Source organism: Brassica oleracea, chromosome C3 (genome assembly GCF_000695525.1).
Source record: "Brassica oleracea var. oleracea cultivar TO1000 chromosome C3, BOL, whole genome shotgun sequence".
Taxonomy (NCBI): Eukaryota; Viridiplantae; Streptophyta; class Magnoliopsida; order Brassicales; family Brassicaceae; genus Brassica; species Brassica oleracea.
Genome location: NC_027750.1, coordinates 6,231,368 through 6,247,925, shown reverse-complemented (window position 1 = coordinate 6,247,925; position 16,558 = coordinate 6,231,368). Strand labels below are relative to the sequence as shown.

The following is a 16,558-nucleotide window of genomic DNA, read 5'->3' as shown; positions in this document are numbered from 1 at the left end:
TGATGGCTTCACTCTTCCACCACAGGAAGCATAAAGGCAAAGCTACTATTTCTTGGTAGCAATCTTCAAATACAATACGTTGTATGCCTGCCTGTATTGATTGAGTGATTCTGAAAGAGATAATTTAGAGAGAAAAAATGCAGACGTGTGCGCCAAACCAAGGAGAATAGCCGATCGAGGGTTAAATGGGCCTTATGGTGGGCTTTTACATATATAACCCAACTTACGACGATGAGGAGTGCGGTCTTTCTTCATCCACGAAAACGAAAAATCCTGCCGTTTAGTATGTTAAAAGAAGAAACGCTTGCCGTTCAACTAAATTAGTTGCCTCGTTCTCCTCCTTCCTTGTTTCTCCGCCGAGTGTGTAAAGCTGTACAGATCACAGAGGCGAAAAACTTCCTCTCTCCCTCCTCCGTCCCCCGCCGCTACTCGGCTCCATACTGTAAGCTTTCTGATTCCATTGCGATTTTCGTTATTCTGTAAATTGATTAAGAATCTCCAGAACGCATCTGTTAGATAGTGAATCGCCTTTGTTGAATTCCTCTAGATTGTCGTTTCCGATTTCTTCACACGGGCTCGTGATGGAGAAGGAGTCTCTAATTACAGCCACTATAATACGATTTGTTTGTTTCGCAGAGCGTTTTAGGCATTTCGTGTTTAGAGGATTGCAATGTCTAACGCAGAGGATAATAAATCTTCCCATGATCAGGTATCTCTTTGTTCATTAACGGACTTATCTGCTAGTGAACACTGTTTCAACGTTTGACTTATGCTTATTTCTTGTGTGCAGCTCTCGTCCCAGGTTTTTCTCGATCTTGTGGACTCAGTGATTGCTGATGTAGCATCTGAGTGTCACCGTGTAGCACGACTAGGGCTTGACCGAGACTTGGAGGTAGTTGAAGAAGAGCTGAGGCTATCAGTGGAAGCGCGCGCCAAGGTTGCTGATCCTAGCAATAACCTAGAGACCAATACTAAATACGTTGTTGATATATTTGGTCAGAGTCACCCTCCTGTAGCTACTGAAGTGTTTAACTGCATGAACTGTGGGAGACAGATCGTTGCTGGAAGGTTTGCTCCTCATTTGGAAAGATGCATGGGGAAGGTGATCTGTTTATGCCCTTTGAGATATATAATGTTGCAAAATGTGTAGTTTTAGTTGAGCCTCTGGTCCTTGATTTTGTTTGTCTTTTGCGGTTACGTAACAGGGAAGAAAGGCTCGCGCCAAGGCGACCAGGAGCACAACTGCTTCCCAGAACCGGAACTCACGACGCAACACAAGTGATAACAACCAGTTAGCAAGTGGTCCTCCTGGTTTTGAAGAGAACGTGAGAAGGACTTAAAGGACAACCTAGGAGAGGCTTATTGCTAAACTGCATTGTGGCTAGTAGCTGCCTCGACCGGATTGGTATGAATCCGTATTGCTAGGTTTATATTCAGTGTGCACAAAGAGAGGAAGAAATAGCTGAGTTTCATGATGTAGCTATTTCACCAAGTTACCAGCCTTGGCATGCCAAATTTACAGATTGAAATGAAATGACTCTTTGGGTACTACATGCACCATCATATATATATTACAAACTATTATCAGAAAAACTTTGTAGATTCACCTTGTTGGAAGAAAACTTAGCAACCTCATCACTGACTATATCCACCATTGCCTGTTCTTATTTTCCCATTGTGTGACCACTCATCTCTGCACCTTATCTTCTTTAATTGAGAATGAATAGTTTAGTTTTTGTCTTTGGGTATATTGGATTGAATAACGTGAGACGTTTCAGGGTCATGTCTACAAATACAAAGAATGATAAAAGAGTAAGCTAATAAAAGAAGTAGACCATTTGAAAACAACCTCTCAGCTCATCTGATGTGGAAAATTCATACTTTGATTGAACTCTCAAATATCATAGGTTTATATGTTGTGGTCATTACAAAGTTGACGTCTTTCTTAATTCATCACTCGTTTTCTCCATCTCTTTGTTTATTCTGTGTTATATGAAAACGACTAGTCTTTTATAAAACTTCAAAAAAGGTGTCCTACTGAATATGAAATGATTTTGAAAGCTAGAAGATGCCAAGAATAAAGCATAGTTTACAGTTTGCAAACAATGAGTGAAACAGTAGATGCTTTGACCTCAACTGCCAAGTGTGTGATGTAGCCCTCTGAGATTCTGTCACATCTCATCAAAGCTGTAGATTGTTTACATGCGATAACGAGATCCCATAGAAATGACAATTAAGATACATGGTTTTGCCTTTTGGTTGCACAAGTAGTATTGATTTGCATAGGCAAGTCAAGTCAAGTCATCATAATCATTAGCTTCAACCAGAGCTTAATCAACTAGATTAATACAAGGCTTTGTTTATTCATTTTAGTACATTTCCAAAACTGTTTACAAGATTTTTATTTATATATGTTTAATTTTACGGAGATGAATCTTGCGTCGCCGACGGGAACACCTTGCTACACTCCGGTCTACTTCTACTACTCAACATCCTCTTCAACGAACTCGACGCCATCGAAGACGTTGATCTCCGATGGCCTCTTGATCCTCCGCCGCTGATCTCCTCATCCAACACTTCAATTCTAACCTCTCCTTCTCCGACACCGTTACAGTCATCAACCCCTGTTTTGAGATCATCTTCCATCAAAGCAAGAGACGCGACATTCTCATCTTCTCCGTCTGGAAACAAATGCAGTCTAAACTCCTCTTCTTCTTCTTCTTCTTCCAGTACATCGACATCGTCGTTGATGACCGGTCTGAGATTTTCTTGATCGGAGACGGCGAGAACAGGGGATCTACAGAGAGGACAAGTAGAGTGAGAAGACAACCACATGTCTATACACTCAACGTGAAACCCATGTCCGCATGTTCTCAGCTTTCTTCCCAACTCTCCCACTTCCCACAAACCAAGACATATCACACACTCCTCCTCTTCTTCTTCTTCGTCTTTCTTGTCATCGTCGTACATGAACAGAGGAATCGAAGAGATCACTGAAGAATCCAAACCTTTGTCATCGCTTGTTGCAGCAGCATCAGTAGCAGGAGAAACCCCACCGTCGAAACCTCCGAGTGGGGCTGGAGGTATGATTCTTGTAGTTGTGACGGTTCTTCTTCTTCTTCTCCGGCGGCGTCGAGCGGAGGAGAATTCTTGGTCGGAGTGCGACCAGAAAAAGCGGGCGTAGAAATGGAGAAGCAAGACGAAGAGGACGACTAAGAGAAGGAAGACGAGAGCAGCTAAGAGGACATTGGAGTTGTAAGAAGACAAGACTTTGAGGAAACTCGAGAGACTGCTTCTCCTACTCATTGACTCTTCTTCTTCTTCTACTCCCATAGTGTCTATTTTTCTTTATCAATGTGATTTATTTAGTTGTTTGTTGGAGGGCTGATTTGTTTATATATATGTGTGTAAAGTGAACGGTATAGGGAAAATCAAAAGCACGTATAAATGCTATAAAAAGATGCGATTCATAATAAGATAATACTCCCTATGTTATAACTGAAACTTTTCACACATATTAAGAAAATGATTGAAATATATTTATGTTTTCATTAATTACATCCAATTTGACCAATAATATTTGAGATAAATAAATTTATTTATTAGATCAATACATTTAATAATTAATATTCAGCTGAAATTAAGTAAAAATTGCATTGGAAATCAAAAACGATATTTTTTATATAACAAGAAAAAAAACTAAAGTGACACTCTTTGAACAACGGAGGGAGTACTACAGTAATATGTATGGAAAACAAAATGAAATAAAAGACATTAGTCGTTTTCATTTGATTATATACAAATACGTTGTAAAAAAAAGATTATATACAAATACAAACCCACATAATAATCAGGATATTTGGTCAATAATATAGTTTGTAAATTGTAGAAAATATATATATATATATGTATTACATGCATAATCTTGGTTTGGAATATTGATGAAATGTGATGTGTAGAAGTACTTGCAGGGAAAGGCTGTGGGTCTTTTATCTTTTGGTGTGTTGTAGTTGCAACCAAATAATGGAGTGGAGGTTGTGAGTTCAAGAGACGGGTGGGGTTTGTTTTTGTATGCACATCTCTCTACAACTATATGCTATGAATCAATCTCTAAATTCTAAACATAAGTTATTGACTCATACAATGCACTAGATTGGTATGGAGTTATAACAAATATTTTTTAAAAAATTGGAGCTATTAAATATAGTTATTTAAAATTTAGAGATCAAACTAATGTTTGATTAGACTGTTTGTCCATGACTAATCTTTGAGTACTATGAATCAATCTCTGAACATCAAATTTGTAGTGGCAAGAGTAAATTACAGGTAAGGTGGGAAAATAAAGAAAGGAAACAAGAAATACTAAAAGAAGAGAAGTGGGTAATGGAGGTCACATGAAAGGTAGCTTAGAAAAGAAGAGATCAATCGGAAGAGTTTACGTGAATATAAAGCAAAAAGTAGAAGACGAGGAACGCTATGCCTATGCAACTACTTCTAGTAAACATCTTTACACGGTTCTCTATTAACCAATCTTGTACTATATTTTATTGGTAAAAAACAATATATTCGATGTTCTCAGGACCTAACCACGAGGAACCGAGAAGGGTCAAGTCCTTAAAATTAAATGACTCCTCAAGGCAACGGAGTTTACTCCAAAAGTATCAAATCCCCATGACTTTTTAAATGATTTTTTCTTGTTTAGTATAGAATATGGTTCCTAATTTTCAGTCTATATATTGTTAGTCAAACATGTTTTTATATTTCATAATCCTGTTTTTGTTAAGGGAACATAGAGTACTTAGAGCATGATTAATCGGGGTTCTTAATTTGGGGTTTTTAAATCATGATTTGACATTTTTTTGTTTTTTGTTTTTGTTTTTTTTACATTTTTTGGCTAAGAGTCGACTCTTAGAGCATGATTATTGAGGGATTCTTAAGGTGAGATTCTTAGCGGAATATAAGAACCCCTCTCTTAACTTTTAACTAAAAAAGCTAAGAACCGGTTCTTAAATAAGAGTTTTAAGAGCCGGTTCTTAATTTTTTTAGTTAAAAGTTAAGAGACAAGTTCTTATATTCTGCTAAAAACCTCAATATAAGAACCTCCAATAATCATGCTCTTATTTAAGAGACAGTTCTTAATTTTTCTTAGTTAAAAGCTAAGAAACAGTTATTAGCCGAAGCTAAGAACTCCATCCTAAGAACCCAGGTTAATCATGGTCTTAGGACATGTTTAATGGGAGGTTGTTAGGGTGATGTTCTTAGCGGAATATACCGGTTCTTAGTTTTTTTAGTTAAAAGTTAAGAGCGAGTTCTTATATTCCGCTAAATACCCACTTTAAGAACTTTCCATTAAACATGCTCTAATGGCATTAATAATAGTTTTGTCGATGGTTGTAAGAAAATGACAATACTTGAAAATGGCAGTCAAAGGAAGGACATAAATGTAGATAGGTGAGGAGGAGGAGATTCTCTATAAGAATTTTATGGGAGGTCGTTAGGGTGATGTTCTTAGCGGAATATACCGGTTCTTAATTTTTTTAGTTAAAAGTTAAGAAACGAGTTCTTATATTCCGTTAAAAATTCCACTCTAAGAACCCCCATTAAACATGCTCTAATGGCGTTAATAAACGTTTTGCCGATGGTTGTAAGAAAATGACAATACTTGAAACTGGCAGTTAAAGGAAGGACATAAATGAAGATAGGTGAGGAGGAGGGGATTCTCTATAAGAACTTTATTGACCAAAAGTCACTCTTCTTCCCATAAAATAAGGGTCGAAGTAGCAGCTGCAAGCCTTCCTTTTTCCATCTTCCAGGCATTTTTAGCCTTTGTGAGCTTATATTTTTATTATTTTTTTGCCATGTTAATGTTTTTCCCACCCTTAATGAAGAAATGAATAATATTTGCCTGCCACGTGCAATTTGACGTACACAATAAATAACCTCTTACATCAAACCTTGAATAATTTATCGTATGAAGATGAAATCTTAATATGTCTTTTAAATAATCAGTTCCTTCCTTCTCTTGATTCACAGCAACATCCACCTAGTTACCTACTAGTAGTATTATGAAGATGAAATCTTAATTTGAATATTCAAGGAAATCTTAATTTGAATATTCAAGGCAGGAACACCTCGAAAGTGTCCTATTAATACTTTTGTGGACAGGAATTTAAAACACAAGACAAGGCAAGAGATAAAGGGCTTTAAAACACGGTGGTGGAGCCTTTCGTATTTTGGGTCCAGGGCTCATATAACTTTGTTTGGACCCTAAATAAATATTTCTCTTACTTTTTAGAACCACCTTATTTGCTGCAACAAACAAACACAAACCACCTTATTTGCTTCGACCAAAGATGCGTCAATACGAGTTTGAAATCTTCTAGTTAATCCGGTTCGGAGCTCTATATTTGCAAATCAACGTGAATGTTTTTATTTATTTATAAAATGAAAAAATAATCACATAATCACATTAGGATAACATAATATATGGTCTGAAACAAGGTTGAAAGCTCCAATAATAATATAATTTGATGAGAAACAGTATCTTCAGACAAAAGACAGAGTAAAGAACTCAAGTCAAACACTTGTAACAACAACAATATATCGTACGTAATACTCTCTTCTATATAACACATGGCCAAGAATGACTCCTTTTGAGGCAACTATCATGTCAATGCCAAGTGACCAAATAATTTGTGATGGCAACAACCACAAGCCTCATGGACAATTGGATTGGATGTCTTCAGGTATCTTTTTTTTTTTGTTCTTCCTTCTCCTCCTTTGTTACTTTCTCTTCCTTACCAGGGCTTTTCCCTTTATCATCTTCCTTGGCTTTCTCTTCACTTTTCTTATCCTCAACCGAAATATTCTCAAGTAAACCAGCAGCCTCATCCCCCTCTGTGCTATTTTTCCCTACTTGCTGGCTTTCAGCTATTTCAGTGACCTTCTCCATAAATATTTTGCAGTCTGCTGATGAAATGAAGCCACTTAAGGATCTGAAACCAGATAAATAGTGCAGGCAGCACAATACCTAACAAAATTCTTCTACTCTCAATTGATTTTCAATCATCACAGCTAAGAATGAGCACCAGTACATTACAGAGTTAGTCAGCATAAATACGATCATGATAGTTATTTAACATCTTACGTAATACATAACCATTTTGTCTCTTCTTTTAGTGATAAGACTAACAATCTCAGATACCAACCGAGTCTTGGTCAATGTCCTGGTCTAATCAAGTACTACCACTAAAAAGCACAAGTGCTATTCATTTCAGTCACGAGCAAAAGAGGTGAAGTGGCTACAAAACTCCAATCATCGCATCTGCGGTATTACGATATTTTTTTTTTCAAACTACTTTCGCTGATACATTCAGCTACCAGTGATTACAACTGGAAGATTATAAACCCCCAACACTAAAACTAACGACATTCAAACCCTAATGAGAAAATCCACAAGACAAGTAAACTACTTACTCTCATATGACAGCATATCTAAAATGATTTCAAACGATTCATTAAATGCAACTAACAAAAAGAATCGTAAAAAGTAAAAAAATTAAATCGAAATTAATTGGTATTTGTTGTGTCAGATTACAAATGAATCATCAGCGGGATTAAATCCTCAGCCAGGGATAACTGTTTTTCATATTTGTTCTCATCATCCACAACATATTTTCACTGAATCCGAATCTTTCAATACAAAAAGAAAATCAGACAGAAGCCTTGGACAGGTCTAGTCAAAATAATTTATATTTTATCTTCTTAAGCTTCTTACTTGAATTAACAAAAAGAATACTAAATCATATGTCAGCGCAATATCAAAACAATGAAAACTAGGAAGAACTCAGTCCCTTAGATGTTCATAATGAAATGCGATCATTACCGCAATCATTACAGGTCTGTAAATTGACTCATCACTGTTCTTCCCACAATCCGTATAAAAAAAGATAGATTAAAATATATATGTAGCTGCCCAAGTTATGCTCCCGAATCAGGCATCATACTAGAATTACCAATATGAAATAATTAGGGAGAAATTGATCAAGTCAAGAGCAACACGAGCGATATTGCTTCAAGGGAACGAATCATATGGGAACGGACAAATCGACATAGACTATCTGATGAAGCCAATCAAGTACGATGAACAACAAAATACATACACTAAAAACTAGTAACAAAAGAAAAAGACATGGAAAAACTCAGTCCCTTAGATGTTCATAATTAAATGCGATCATAACCGCAATCATTACAGGTCTGTAAACTGACTCATCACTGCTCTTCCCACTACATAAATAAACAAACAGATACAGCCTAAAAAGACATGTAGTTGCTCAAGCTATGCTCCCTAATCAGCAGCATCAAACTAGAATTAACAGTATTGATACTGGAATGGTTAGGGAGAGTATATATATAAATAAAACAAAAGCAACACGATTAGTATTGCTTCAAGGGAACGAACATATCCGCATAGACTATCTGATGAAGCCAACTTTTAATCCAGAGATGAGACACAAAACCAATATCCTAACTAAATCTACCAACAAAGAGTCGATACATAACTATCGCCAGTGATTCGATTTCGTATAAAAAAGAGGTCGACGGTGGAGAATGCCAGCCAGTCTTTAGGATGTTTACGAACGGCTGCTATTTACAAAACCCTAAAAGGCTTATTAGTAAGCCCATTGGATTGTATTTTTTTAACAAGCTTAGTTAATCCGTGACTACTATTGGCCGTTTAGCAAGCCCAATATGTTTTAATCCCGCGCACGACCTCCGTCGCTTCTCTTTGTTTGATTAATTTGTCACTTTTAAAAACTTTTGGGCCTAATTGAATAGAAATGAAAAGTATTACCCGCTTTATGTCAATTCTATTGATTTAATGTCTAGTGTTATTCCAGCATCCAGACAAGTCTAATATATTTGTCTAACTTGGATCGGGTTTTGTTTTGTTACTTGGTGGTCTCTCTTCTGACTCTGTTGATCATCGGAGATTGATATTCGCCATGGACAGAGCACAGTTGATATTGTTGGGTTTACCGATATTCTTGTTTTGCTCGGATCTCTTCAACCTATTCACTCCTCCGCCTCCGAAACCTCCGCCTAACCGTCCTCATCAGCCACAACCGCATGTCCCTCACCAGCAGCCTCCGGCTGGGTTCACACCCGAAACCCTAGATTTCCCTTCTCAGGTATAAATTATCGTGTATGTTTGTTTGTGATCTCTCTCAGTACTTATATCGCCCTTGGATCCTTGCAGAAACAAAGTGGATTAGGAGCAGTTGGTTATGGAAACACCGTTGAGATCAACTTCTGCGTCTCCTGTTCTTTCAAGTAATTCTAACTTTATTTTATTCATTGTTTTCTTTTTTTTTTGCTTTTTGTTTCAATGTTGCTTCTTGTAATTTAGTCTAGCCATGGACTTTGGACAGTGCATTATAGTTAGCTACATGAATGTCCAATTAGTCTTTGGTATGTTACAGTGTCTTCAATTAGTAAAGTCATTGCCTTTATGCAGTTTCACTGTCTTTAACAAGTAAAAGTCGCTGCCTTTAACATGTGTGTGTGTGTGTGTGTGTGTGTGTGGAGAATTTCTAGAAAATTTGAATTTCTAGAAAATTTTCACTGGGTAATGGGAATGATTCTTAGATGAAATCATGAAATACAACTTGACAAAGCCCTGATTTTTTTGTTTCTTATGTATCAATGCTAAACGACATGCTTGACTACTCTTTTAAGATTTATTTTTAGCTGCAACACTTCTTGAGTCTTACTTAACACATCAGATTCCTATTTCCTGTTGATATGCATGTATGTTAGAAGCTGATAACTTTTGAACTTCTTCTCATAAGGCATCTCTCTAGCTTTTAACATTGTGACTGGTGTTCTACGCATTTTAAAAGCTTGTTCGTTCTCTCCGTGCAGGGGAACTGCAGTGACCATGAAGAAGATGTTAGAGACGGAGTTTCCGGGTTTGGATGTGATTCTCGCGAACTACCCAGCACCAGCACCAAAGCGCCTTCTAGCTAAGGTTGTTCCGGTTGTTCAGATGGGGGTTATCGGTATGATAGTTGCAGGTGATCGTGTTTTCCCCATGATTGGAATTGCGCAGCCACCTGCTTGGTTCAACTCCTTGAGGGCCAATAGATTTGGATCCATGGCTTCCACTTGGCTTGTCGGAAACTTTCTGCAGTCTTACCTTCAAAGCTCAGGGGCCTTTGAAGTTCTCTGCAACGGGGAACTGGTCAGTAGTATAAACTCACTTATCAATGAATGTTTCAAGATGTTAAAGTTCACTAGTTCAGTCATAGTAACTTGTACCACCTGGTGGTTCTATGTGCAGGTGTTTTCTAAATTGAAAGAAGGTAGGTTCCCGGGAGAGATCGAGCTGAGAGATCTCATCAGTAAGAAGTTGACAAGACCGAGCATCGTCTCAGGTAGCTACTGAGGTAGTATCATCATCAGAAGAAAGAAGATGTCGATAATGAAAGGTGTACCCTTTCCACAAGTAGTGTTTCGATCTCATGTGCCCAAAAAGCTGCTGATGTAGCAATCAATACCTTGTTCCTTTGGTTTTAACTAGCATGTACTCTTTCATTCAATCATTTTGGTTACATCACCCTCTTCAAGAAACTTTATTTATAAGAAATTGTGTGGAAATGACAAGACACATATTGATATCAATATACATATTGGAGAAAGGTGTAGAAACAGAGAATTTTCATTTCTTCATCTCGGACAAACTGAACATGTAAAACTGAGAGATTCATTTCTTCTTCCCTTGTGGGTTAACTAAAGTGGTAGGTCACCCTCTGCCGGGGCTGCGTTGGCTGATAGTAACCGGAGGAGTGCCTGGATTGTGTTTTGGGTTTGCAGACGGACCATCATAATCCTTGACGTTGACTATCAACGACCTCCTTTCGATTCCAATCTTCCCAACAACTAGACAAACGAAATGAAATCAATCAGAGATCAAGAAACAGATTTGAGTAGAAACCAACAAAAACGAAAGAGAAGAGATCCAAACCTGGAACAGAAACGGAACTAGGGGATGAAGATGTAACTGTAAGCGTCAACAGAAGAAACACAGCAAGACGTACAACAAAACTCATCTCTCTTTTGGTCAGAGAGACTCGAAGCTTTTTTTGTTTTTTTTGTTATGAAATTAATCTTATAAAATTTCTGTTACAGAGTCGTGTCGTGTCGTGTCGTGTCCGTCATGTGTTTATAAAGAAACGACAACTGAGTGTTATATTGCGTCTATCCAACTGATTTTACCTTTCAAATCTCAATCAATATGTAACGTACTTTTTCCTTTTAAAACTCCCGAGTCAAAGTTAGAGTATTGGAAGGATGCGTAACCTATCAGAAGTGATTCGCGATACCGTGTGTGAGTAAGACTAAAACACGGAGAAAAGTTATGTGGTGATTGCAAGATCTATAAACAAATTTCTTGGACTTTGGAAAATAAACGCACCGTCTGTCATATGAAATTGGATTTACGGTCGAATGAGCGGACATGGGTGGCTAATGCCCATTAGCCGTCGGAGCGTTATACGGTATAAAAAGCAGAGGCCACAAATATTAGGACACATGTTATGAGGTTTATGTGAAACTAGGGGATGACGTGTACAAACCATGATGTCATGTCGGCCTGAACATTCTTTTTCCAGTTTTTTGGACACCATTCAAAACGAGAGCTTACGTGATAGAATTGGGTGATTGTCAAATTCAAAGTGAAAGGCCACGTGATAAATTTGGGTGAGAGATCAATTAAAAACAATTTTGTTCATATTCAACATTTGCTCTATGCATTTACTCTTTAGTGATAACTGCCCTGATAAAGTAACTTTGCTTTTTGGTATAAATTTTCCATAAGAGCACCATAAACACTAAAATCCCATTTGGGGTTCTTTTTTTTTTTTTTTGTCTAACTTTAAAAAAGAAAAAAATTAAAAACAAATCAATCGCGGGCCGTCACGTATCCGTAGGGTCCGCGAACAGTACGAAAACTCACCAACAATCGCCTCTTAATTGGTAACTGTAAGAGGCGGTTTTTAAAAAATTGGTGGAGCCCACATATACTTTTTTACCTAAGAACCCTTTTTACATCTAGCGTTAATGCTGCTCTAATGGCACAATAAAGTTTTGCTTTAGTTTGAGTTGCCATAATGAAAACAATTGGTATTACTGGACCACATCATCTCTTTAAACAAATATTATTATCAGCTGTTTGAAATTTAATAAAATTAAAACCACAAATTTAATAATTTTGCTCATCTTAATCAATTATTCTAGCATCTCTTGCTTAGTACGTACGACTAGCTTACCGTCACTTAATTTTTTAACACACGAGGCTCGAAGACAAACCGCACGAGCAGTCTCGCGTGCTTGAAGACGTCTCCGAGACGATCATGGAGTCGGACGGCACGAATTCCGGGCCTGATCTCCGACAACGGAAGACATGTCTGGCCGGCGAAATCGTTCTGAGAATTCTTGTCGTGGTCTTTGACTGTGATACACAGGAGGGCTAACTCCGGAACACGCAATGGGAACTCGAATTCTTCATTCCAAACCGGAAACCATTCGTCTGTATCTGTTTCTGTTCTGTAACTTATTGTGTCTAAAGGTATTCCTGCGATTCCGACCTGAAATTTTTAAAAATAAAATAATATAGCAGGTGAAGTGACTTGAATGACAAGTAACCTATTAGGGCTCCTGTAAACCGAGTTATTTTATTAGCTACTTCATATTAGCGAACATTCACCCTTGCGTAGAAATCGGGAGGAGAGTATCGATCAAAATGATCTTGAGAAAAATCTAGATTCCATCCTTCTCCACTGTAAATCTTCACCTAATCATATACACATTCACAAAGTAAGATGCTTTCTTGTGGACCAAGAAACGCATGAAAAGTTGACAGACAGAGACAAAACCTTAAGAGTTGTCTTGACCTGGAGATCTTGACTGTAAGGGTTAAAATTTCCACCTCCAGGACCATTAGAGAGCAAAACATCAGGCTTTTTCACATAACCACATCCACCATTGGCTTTAAACATTCCTTGCATCATCCACAAGAACTTCCCATGACTCTGCGTTTTAATAAACAAGGTTAACAATCTATTTCCCACATAAGAAGTATATTATAGCCCTAGCATTAGATATCTCTCAAACTAACACCTCGTGTTAAATCTCTTAACATCAAAACATCATGATGATTAGTACCCATTATACTTGTCTAAAAGCATTCTTTATTTTTGAATTAACTGGTGTCCGGCGGCCGAGGTCAACCGACTATTCTGTGGATCTCAGAAATGCAATGTTAAATTATCTGGTGGTCAACGGGGATCGAACTGCGGATTCACCGTATTGGGGTTATCCCTCAAGTGCCACTAGCCCAAGGCCCGTTGGTTCTAAAAGCATTCCTTGTCTAACTGGTATATACTAATCTTTCCTTTCTATTGAAAATTTATATCTATAGTGGAGAGGAGATGATATCTAAATCTCTTACTTGCATATTGAAGGCAACCATTTGAGCACCATGAATCCATCCAACGAGAGGATCATAGTTTGATGAGTCAAAACGTGTAGTCTTGGGAAATATCCTCAGAATATTCCTCTGAGTGAACTTTACTATATCGGGTCCACGAGTTTTAGCCAGAGTTTCTAGCCACTGCTCGCTCATGCTTAACCGCATGACTCGGATAGGATCCCCATTCAAGCAGTTCTTTAGTCCTCCTTTACGGTTACCAGCGTGAATCGAGATCAAATCTCTGTATTCCACTGCTACAGTCTTCTCATCTTCATCTTGAATCAGTTCTTCTGCATTTACAGATTCAGTTGTTGTTGCTCCTTGAGAGATATGGGTCTGGAGATACTCTTTTGGTGGCTTTGTTGAGATCAAAATTTTATTCTTGAGTGCTTCTGGCGAAGGAAAACACTTTTTGTATTCGCCCCTGCATCGAAACAATGTTCTTCCAAAAGTCTTACTCACCATCTACAAAGAAACATTTAGTTAGAAGGTGAGGTGCCTGGAGTGACAAGTAAACTATTAGGGTTCTTAAAAACTGAACTTCTTTAATGTTTCACCATCAATGAAGCTCAGTGATTTAAACAAGATTCCATGATTTATCAGAATCTTACCTTCGCGACTTTCTTCTGAAGATCTGGATTCAAATGGTCTTCTAAAGTAAGTACAACAGGATAGTCAGACACCTCAAATGCGTTCTCCTTTACCGCGTTAAGACATTTCTGAAGATCTTCGGTACTTGTTAACGTCCTGAGATCAACTCAAAACAGACTGTTACAGACTTCTCTAAGGACTAAGTCAATGAGTGAGTCAAGAAGGGTTTTAGTTAATGGTTAGTATCAGACCCGCCATGACGAACTTCAGCTTCGGTTCCTGAAGAGTTAGGCCATAAATCAAGCTCGATGACACGAACTCCTCTTTTCAGAGCCTTCACAATCGGCTCGGTGCTGCTTCTACTGTTGAGTTGATTCCCAGTCAAGTAAGAGTTATGTCCCGTGTACAAGAAGTAATGCGATAAAGGCTGAGTCATATCTTGCCAAACCTAAAAACAAAAATCCCATAGAAACATATCCAACTAAAAAAATAAAATAAAATTTATTGTAAATTTTATCTAGCCAGTTTTATAATTTGTAATAACATAATAAACTAGCGTAAAAAAAACTTTACCTCGCCGGAAAGAGGTAATGGAGAGTTGAAATCGCTGAGGAGGTAACGGTAGAATTCTTCAAGATGAAGCCCACCAGGGTGGAAAACGCCGTGATGTTTGAGCATGTTGAACATATCCTTCACGTAGTTTGAATCAGCGTGTGTTTCTCCTTGCACTTGGATCACGAACCTGAGCATTTCATCTTCAGATATCCTGCCGTTTTGGGAGTAATTGTCGAAAAGTGTTTTGATTTCTTGAGGTGGCTCACTTGATTTAACTTTGAAGCTTCTTGCACAACAGAAACACACTTTGAATGTCACCTTCATTTTTGTGTTTCTTGTGAGAGTTATAACTGGATAGAAAAGAAACAGAAGATGCTGTCCCAAGAAGGAAAGAAAGTAAACAAAGAGATTTTATGTGCTTGTGTAACACATGTGTTGCTCTAGACTGTGAGGTTTCGTTCTCATATATTAACAATGAACCTCTTTTATACTATTAAAAGAACTATTCATAGTAAAAATAATCTATTTAAACTATATTAAAATCTGGACGCGCGAGAGAGATGTTCTGTCGGCTGTCTGAATTGAAGTTAGTATTTAAAGCCAAACAGAGCTGTTGATCAAAAGTAAAATAACGTGGTACAGTGGTAGAGCCAATGGCTGAGAAACTGGTGTTACGATCGCAGTCGTCCTCAAAAATAGAAAGATGAAAACTTTATTTATCATCTACATCAAATCATTAAAACAGCTAAGGCGTGATTGGTGAGTATTAAAATAATTTAAAGTGGAAACATTGAAGAAATACTATAGGGTAAATAGTGAAGGATAAAGAAAAGTCTAGGGTTGCCAAAAAAAGAAGTCCAGGGTATATTTTTCTACTTCACATTAGATTTATGAAGAAAAAAGAAAAATATTATATTCTTTGTTGAATACTAACCAATATAAAATAATAAAATTTATTAATTTTTATTTAACTGTTGTATTACTTGTTGAAATAAGAGCATCTGTTTTTCTTGCTCAAAATTTTCTTATATATATATATATTTTTTTTTTATTTTTTTTTTGATAATCCAGGGGTTCCCCACTTACGTGGATCATTCCCCTGGATTCGGTTAAGCAGCGGTCCACTTTACCCGGAAAGGCTTTACCTGGGCTGGGGACAAGGCCCAACACCCAGTACCGCATTTGATGACAGAATGGACAGTTCGCCTCCGTCTAGCGTCGAACCCGTGAGCATGACAATTGGCCCACGGGGTCCTTACCAAGTGAACTACCTCGTCCCGTCTTATATTTGTTGAAATCAATCAGACCCACCCCTGACGGCATGGCATGCACATTAGAAAATATTTCCATAAGTCTTTTAAAATAAAGTTATTAAAAGTAATTTAAAGAATGTCAAAAGGTGAGAACGATTTTTTTCCAATGGTGAGAACGAATTCGTTCTAGTTTTTTATTAGTTAATGTTTTTAGCTGTTAAAATATATTTTGAGAAATTTATTACAGTTTCACCAATAATAATGGTCTAATTCTAATATATTGTTTGACAAGAAAAAAAAAATTCTAATATATAGTCATTTTGTAAAAGAAAAAATATTCTAATATATTGTCATTTTGTCACCAGTACTGTATTTACTGTCATAGCCCATAGGAAACAATCAAACATATATGTTCTTTCATACTTTTCAATTGCCTATCAACACTGTTGAAGATGTGACACCTAGTTCACACACAAGGATTGGTAAGTTTGAAAGTCGTGTTTCTACATGTTTCAGGATACCTCATTGGGTTTTTTTTTTTTTTTTTTTAAGTCTTCGTACTTAAATTTTTTGTTCTAAAAAAAAGTTACATGCAGCTAGAAAATAAAAGGACAAAAAAAAATAAACG

General features: G+C 37.2%; 5 protein-coding genes across 5 annotated transcripts; 2 read left to right on the top strand and 3 right to left on the bottom strand.

Moving 5' to 3' along the window:
• The first annotated feature begins 294 nt into the window (after positions 1 to 294).
• On the top strand, positions 295 to 1,529 carry LOC106332047 (SAGA-associated factor 11). Its single transcript, XM_013770503.1, has 4 exons — positions 295 to 442; positions 637 to 709; positions 791 to 1,102; positions 1,206 to 1,529. Exons 2-4 carry the CDS (start codon positions 671 to 673, stop codon positions 1,338 to 1,340), a joined length of 486 nt encoding a protein of 161 aa, XP_013625957.1. The 5' UTR covers positions 295 to 442; positions 637 to 670; the 3' UTR covers positions 1,341 to 1,529.
• Positions 1,530 to 2,293: 764 nt separating this feature from the next.
• On the bottom strand, positions 2,294 to 3,369 carry LOC106332988 (RING-H2 finger protein ATL63-like). The gene has a single exon (XM_013771466.1). The coding sequence runs from the start codon at positions 3,331 to 3,333 to the stop codon at positions 2,422 to 2,424; it is 912 nt and encodes a 303-aa protein (XP_013626920.1). The 5' UTR covers positions 3,334 to 3,369; the 3' UTR covers positions 2,294 to 2,421.
• A 5,530-nt stretch (positions 3,370 to 8,899) lies between these two features.
• On the top strand, positions 8,900 to 10,618 carry LOC106328750 (selT-like protein). The gene is made up of 4 exons (XM_013767258.1): positions 8,900 to 9,191; positions 9,260 to 9,333; positions 9,925 to 10,243; positions 10,343 to 10,618. The coding sequence occupies exons 1-4, from the start codon at positions 9,006 to 9,008 to the stop codon at positions 10,445 to 10,447; spliced, it is 684 nt and encodes a 227-aa protein (XP_013622712.1). The 5' UTR covers positions 8,900 to 9,005; the 3' UTR covers positions 10,448 to 10,618.
• A 5-nt stretch (positions 10,619 to 10,623) lies between these two features.
• LOC106328751 (protein PSY1-like) lies at positions 10,624 to 11,189 on the bottom strand. Its single transcript, XM_013767259.1, has 2 exons — positions 11,027 to 11,189; positions 10,624 to 10,941 (listed from the first exon to the last, which is right to left on the bottom strand). The coding sequence occupies exons 1-2, from the start codon at positions 11,109 to 11,111 to the stop codon at positions 10,805 to 10,807; spliced, it is 222 nt and encodes a 73-aa protein (XP_013622713.1). The 5' UTR covers positions 11,112 to 11,189; the 3' UTR covers positions 10,624 to 10,804.
• A 1,146-nt stretch (positions 11,190 to 12,335) lies between these two features.
• LOC106329744 (phosphoinositide phospholipase C 1-like) lies at positions 12,336 to 15,001 on the bottom strand. Its single transcript, XM_013768393.1, has 7 exons — positions 14,696 to 15,001; positions 14,374 to 14,570; positions 14,143 to 14,278; positions 13,511 to 13,996; positions 12,936 to 13,091; positions 12,767 to 12,853; positions 12,336 to 12,647 (listed from the first exon to the last, which is right to left on the bottom strand). The coding sequence occupies exons 1-7, from the start codon at positions 14,999 to 15,001 to the stop codon at positions 12,336 to 12,338; spliced, it is 1,680 nt and encodes a 559-aa protein (XP_013623847.1).
• Between the last annotated feature and the right edge of the window lie 1,557 nt (positions 15,002 to 16,558).

Coding starts and splice junctions, on each gene's coding strand:
- LOC106332047 (XM_013770503.1), top strand. CDS start 671: ATGTCTAACGCAGAGGATAATAAATCTTCCCATGATCAG. Junction 710..790: donor ATAAATCTTCCCATGATCAG/GTATCTCTTTGT, acceptor TCTTGTGTGCAG/CTCTCGTCCCAGGTTTTTCT. Junction 1,103..1,205: donor TGGAAAGATGCATGGGGAAG/GTGATCTGTTTA, acceptor GTTACGTAACAG/GGAAGAAAGGCTCGCGCCAA.
- LOC106332988 (XM_013771466.1), bottom strand. CDS start 3,333: ATGGGAGTAGAAGAAGAAGAAGAGTCAATGAGTAGGAGAAGCAGTCTC.
- LOC106328750 (XM_013767258.1), top strand. CDS start 9,006: ATGGACAGAGCACAGTTGATATTGTTGGGTTTACCGATATTCTTGTTT. Junction 9,192..9,259: donor CCCTAGATTTCCCTTCTCAG/GTATAAATTATC, acceptor GGATCCTTGCAG/AAACAAAGTGGATTAGGAGC. Junction 10,244..10,342: donor TTCTCTGCAACGGGGAACTG/GTCAGTAGTATA, acceptor TTCTATGTGCAG/GTGTTTTCTAAATTGAAAGA.
- LOC106328751 (XM_013767259.1), bottom strand. CDS start 11,111: ATGAGTTTTGTTGTACGTCTTGCTGTGTTTCTTCTGTTGACGCTTACA. Junction 10,942..11,026: donor TAGTTCCGTTTCTGTTCCAG/GTTTGGATCTCT, acceptor TCGTTTGTCTAG/TTGTTGGGAAGATTGGAATC.
- LOC106329744 (XM_013768393.1), bottom strand. CDS start 15,001: ATGAAGGTGACATTCAAAGTGTGTTTCTGTTGTGCAAGAAGCTTCAAA. Junction 14,571..14,695: donor CATTACCTCTTTCCGGCGAG/GTAAAGTTTTTT, acceptor TTTTGTTTTTAG/GTTTGGCAAGATATGACTCA. Junction 13,997..14,142: donor TTCAGAAGAAAGTCGCGAAG/GTAAGATTCTGA, acceptor GTTTCTTTGTAG/ATGGTGAGTAAGACTTTTGG.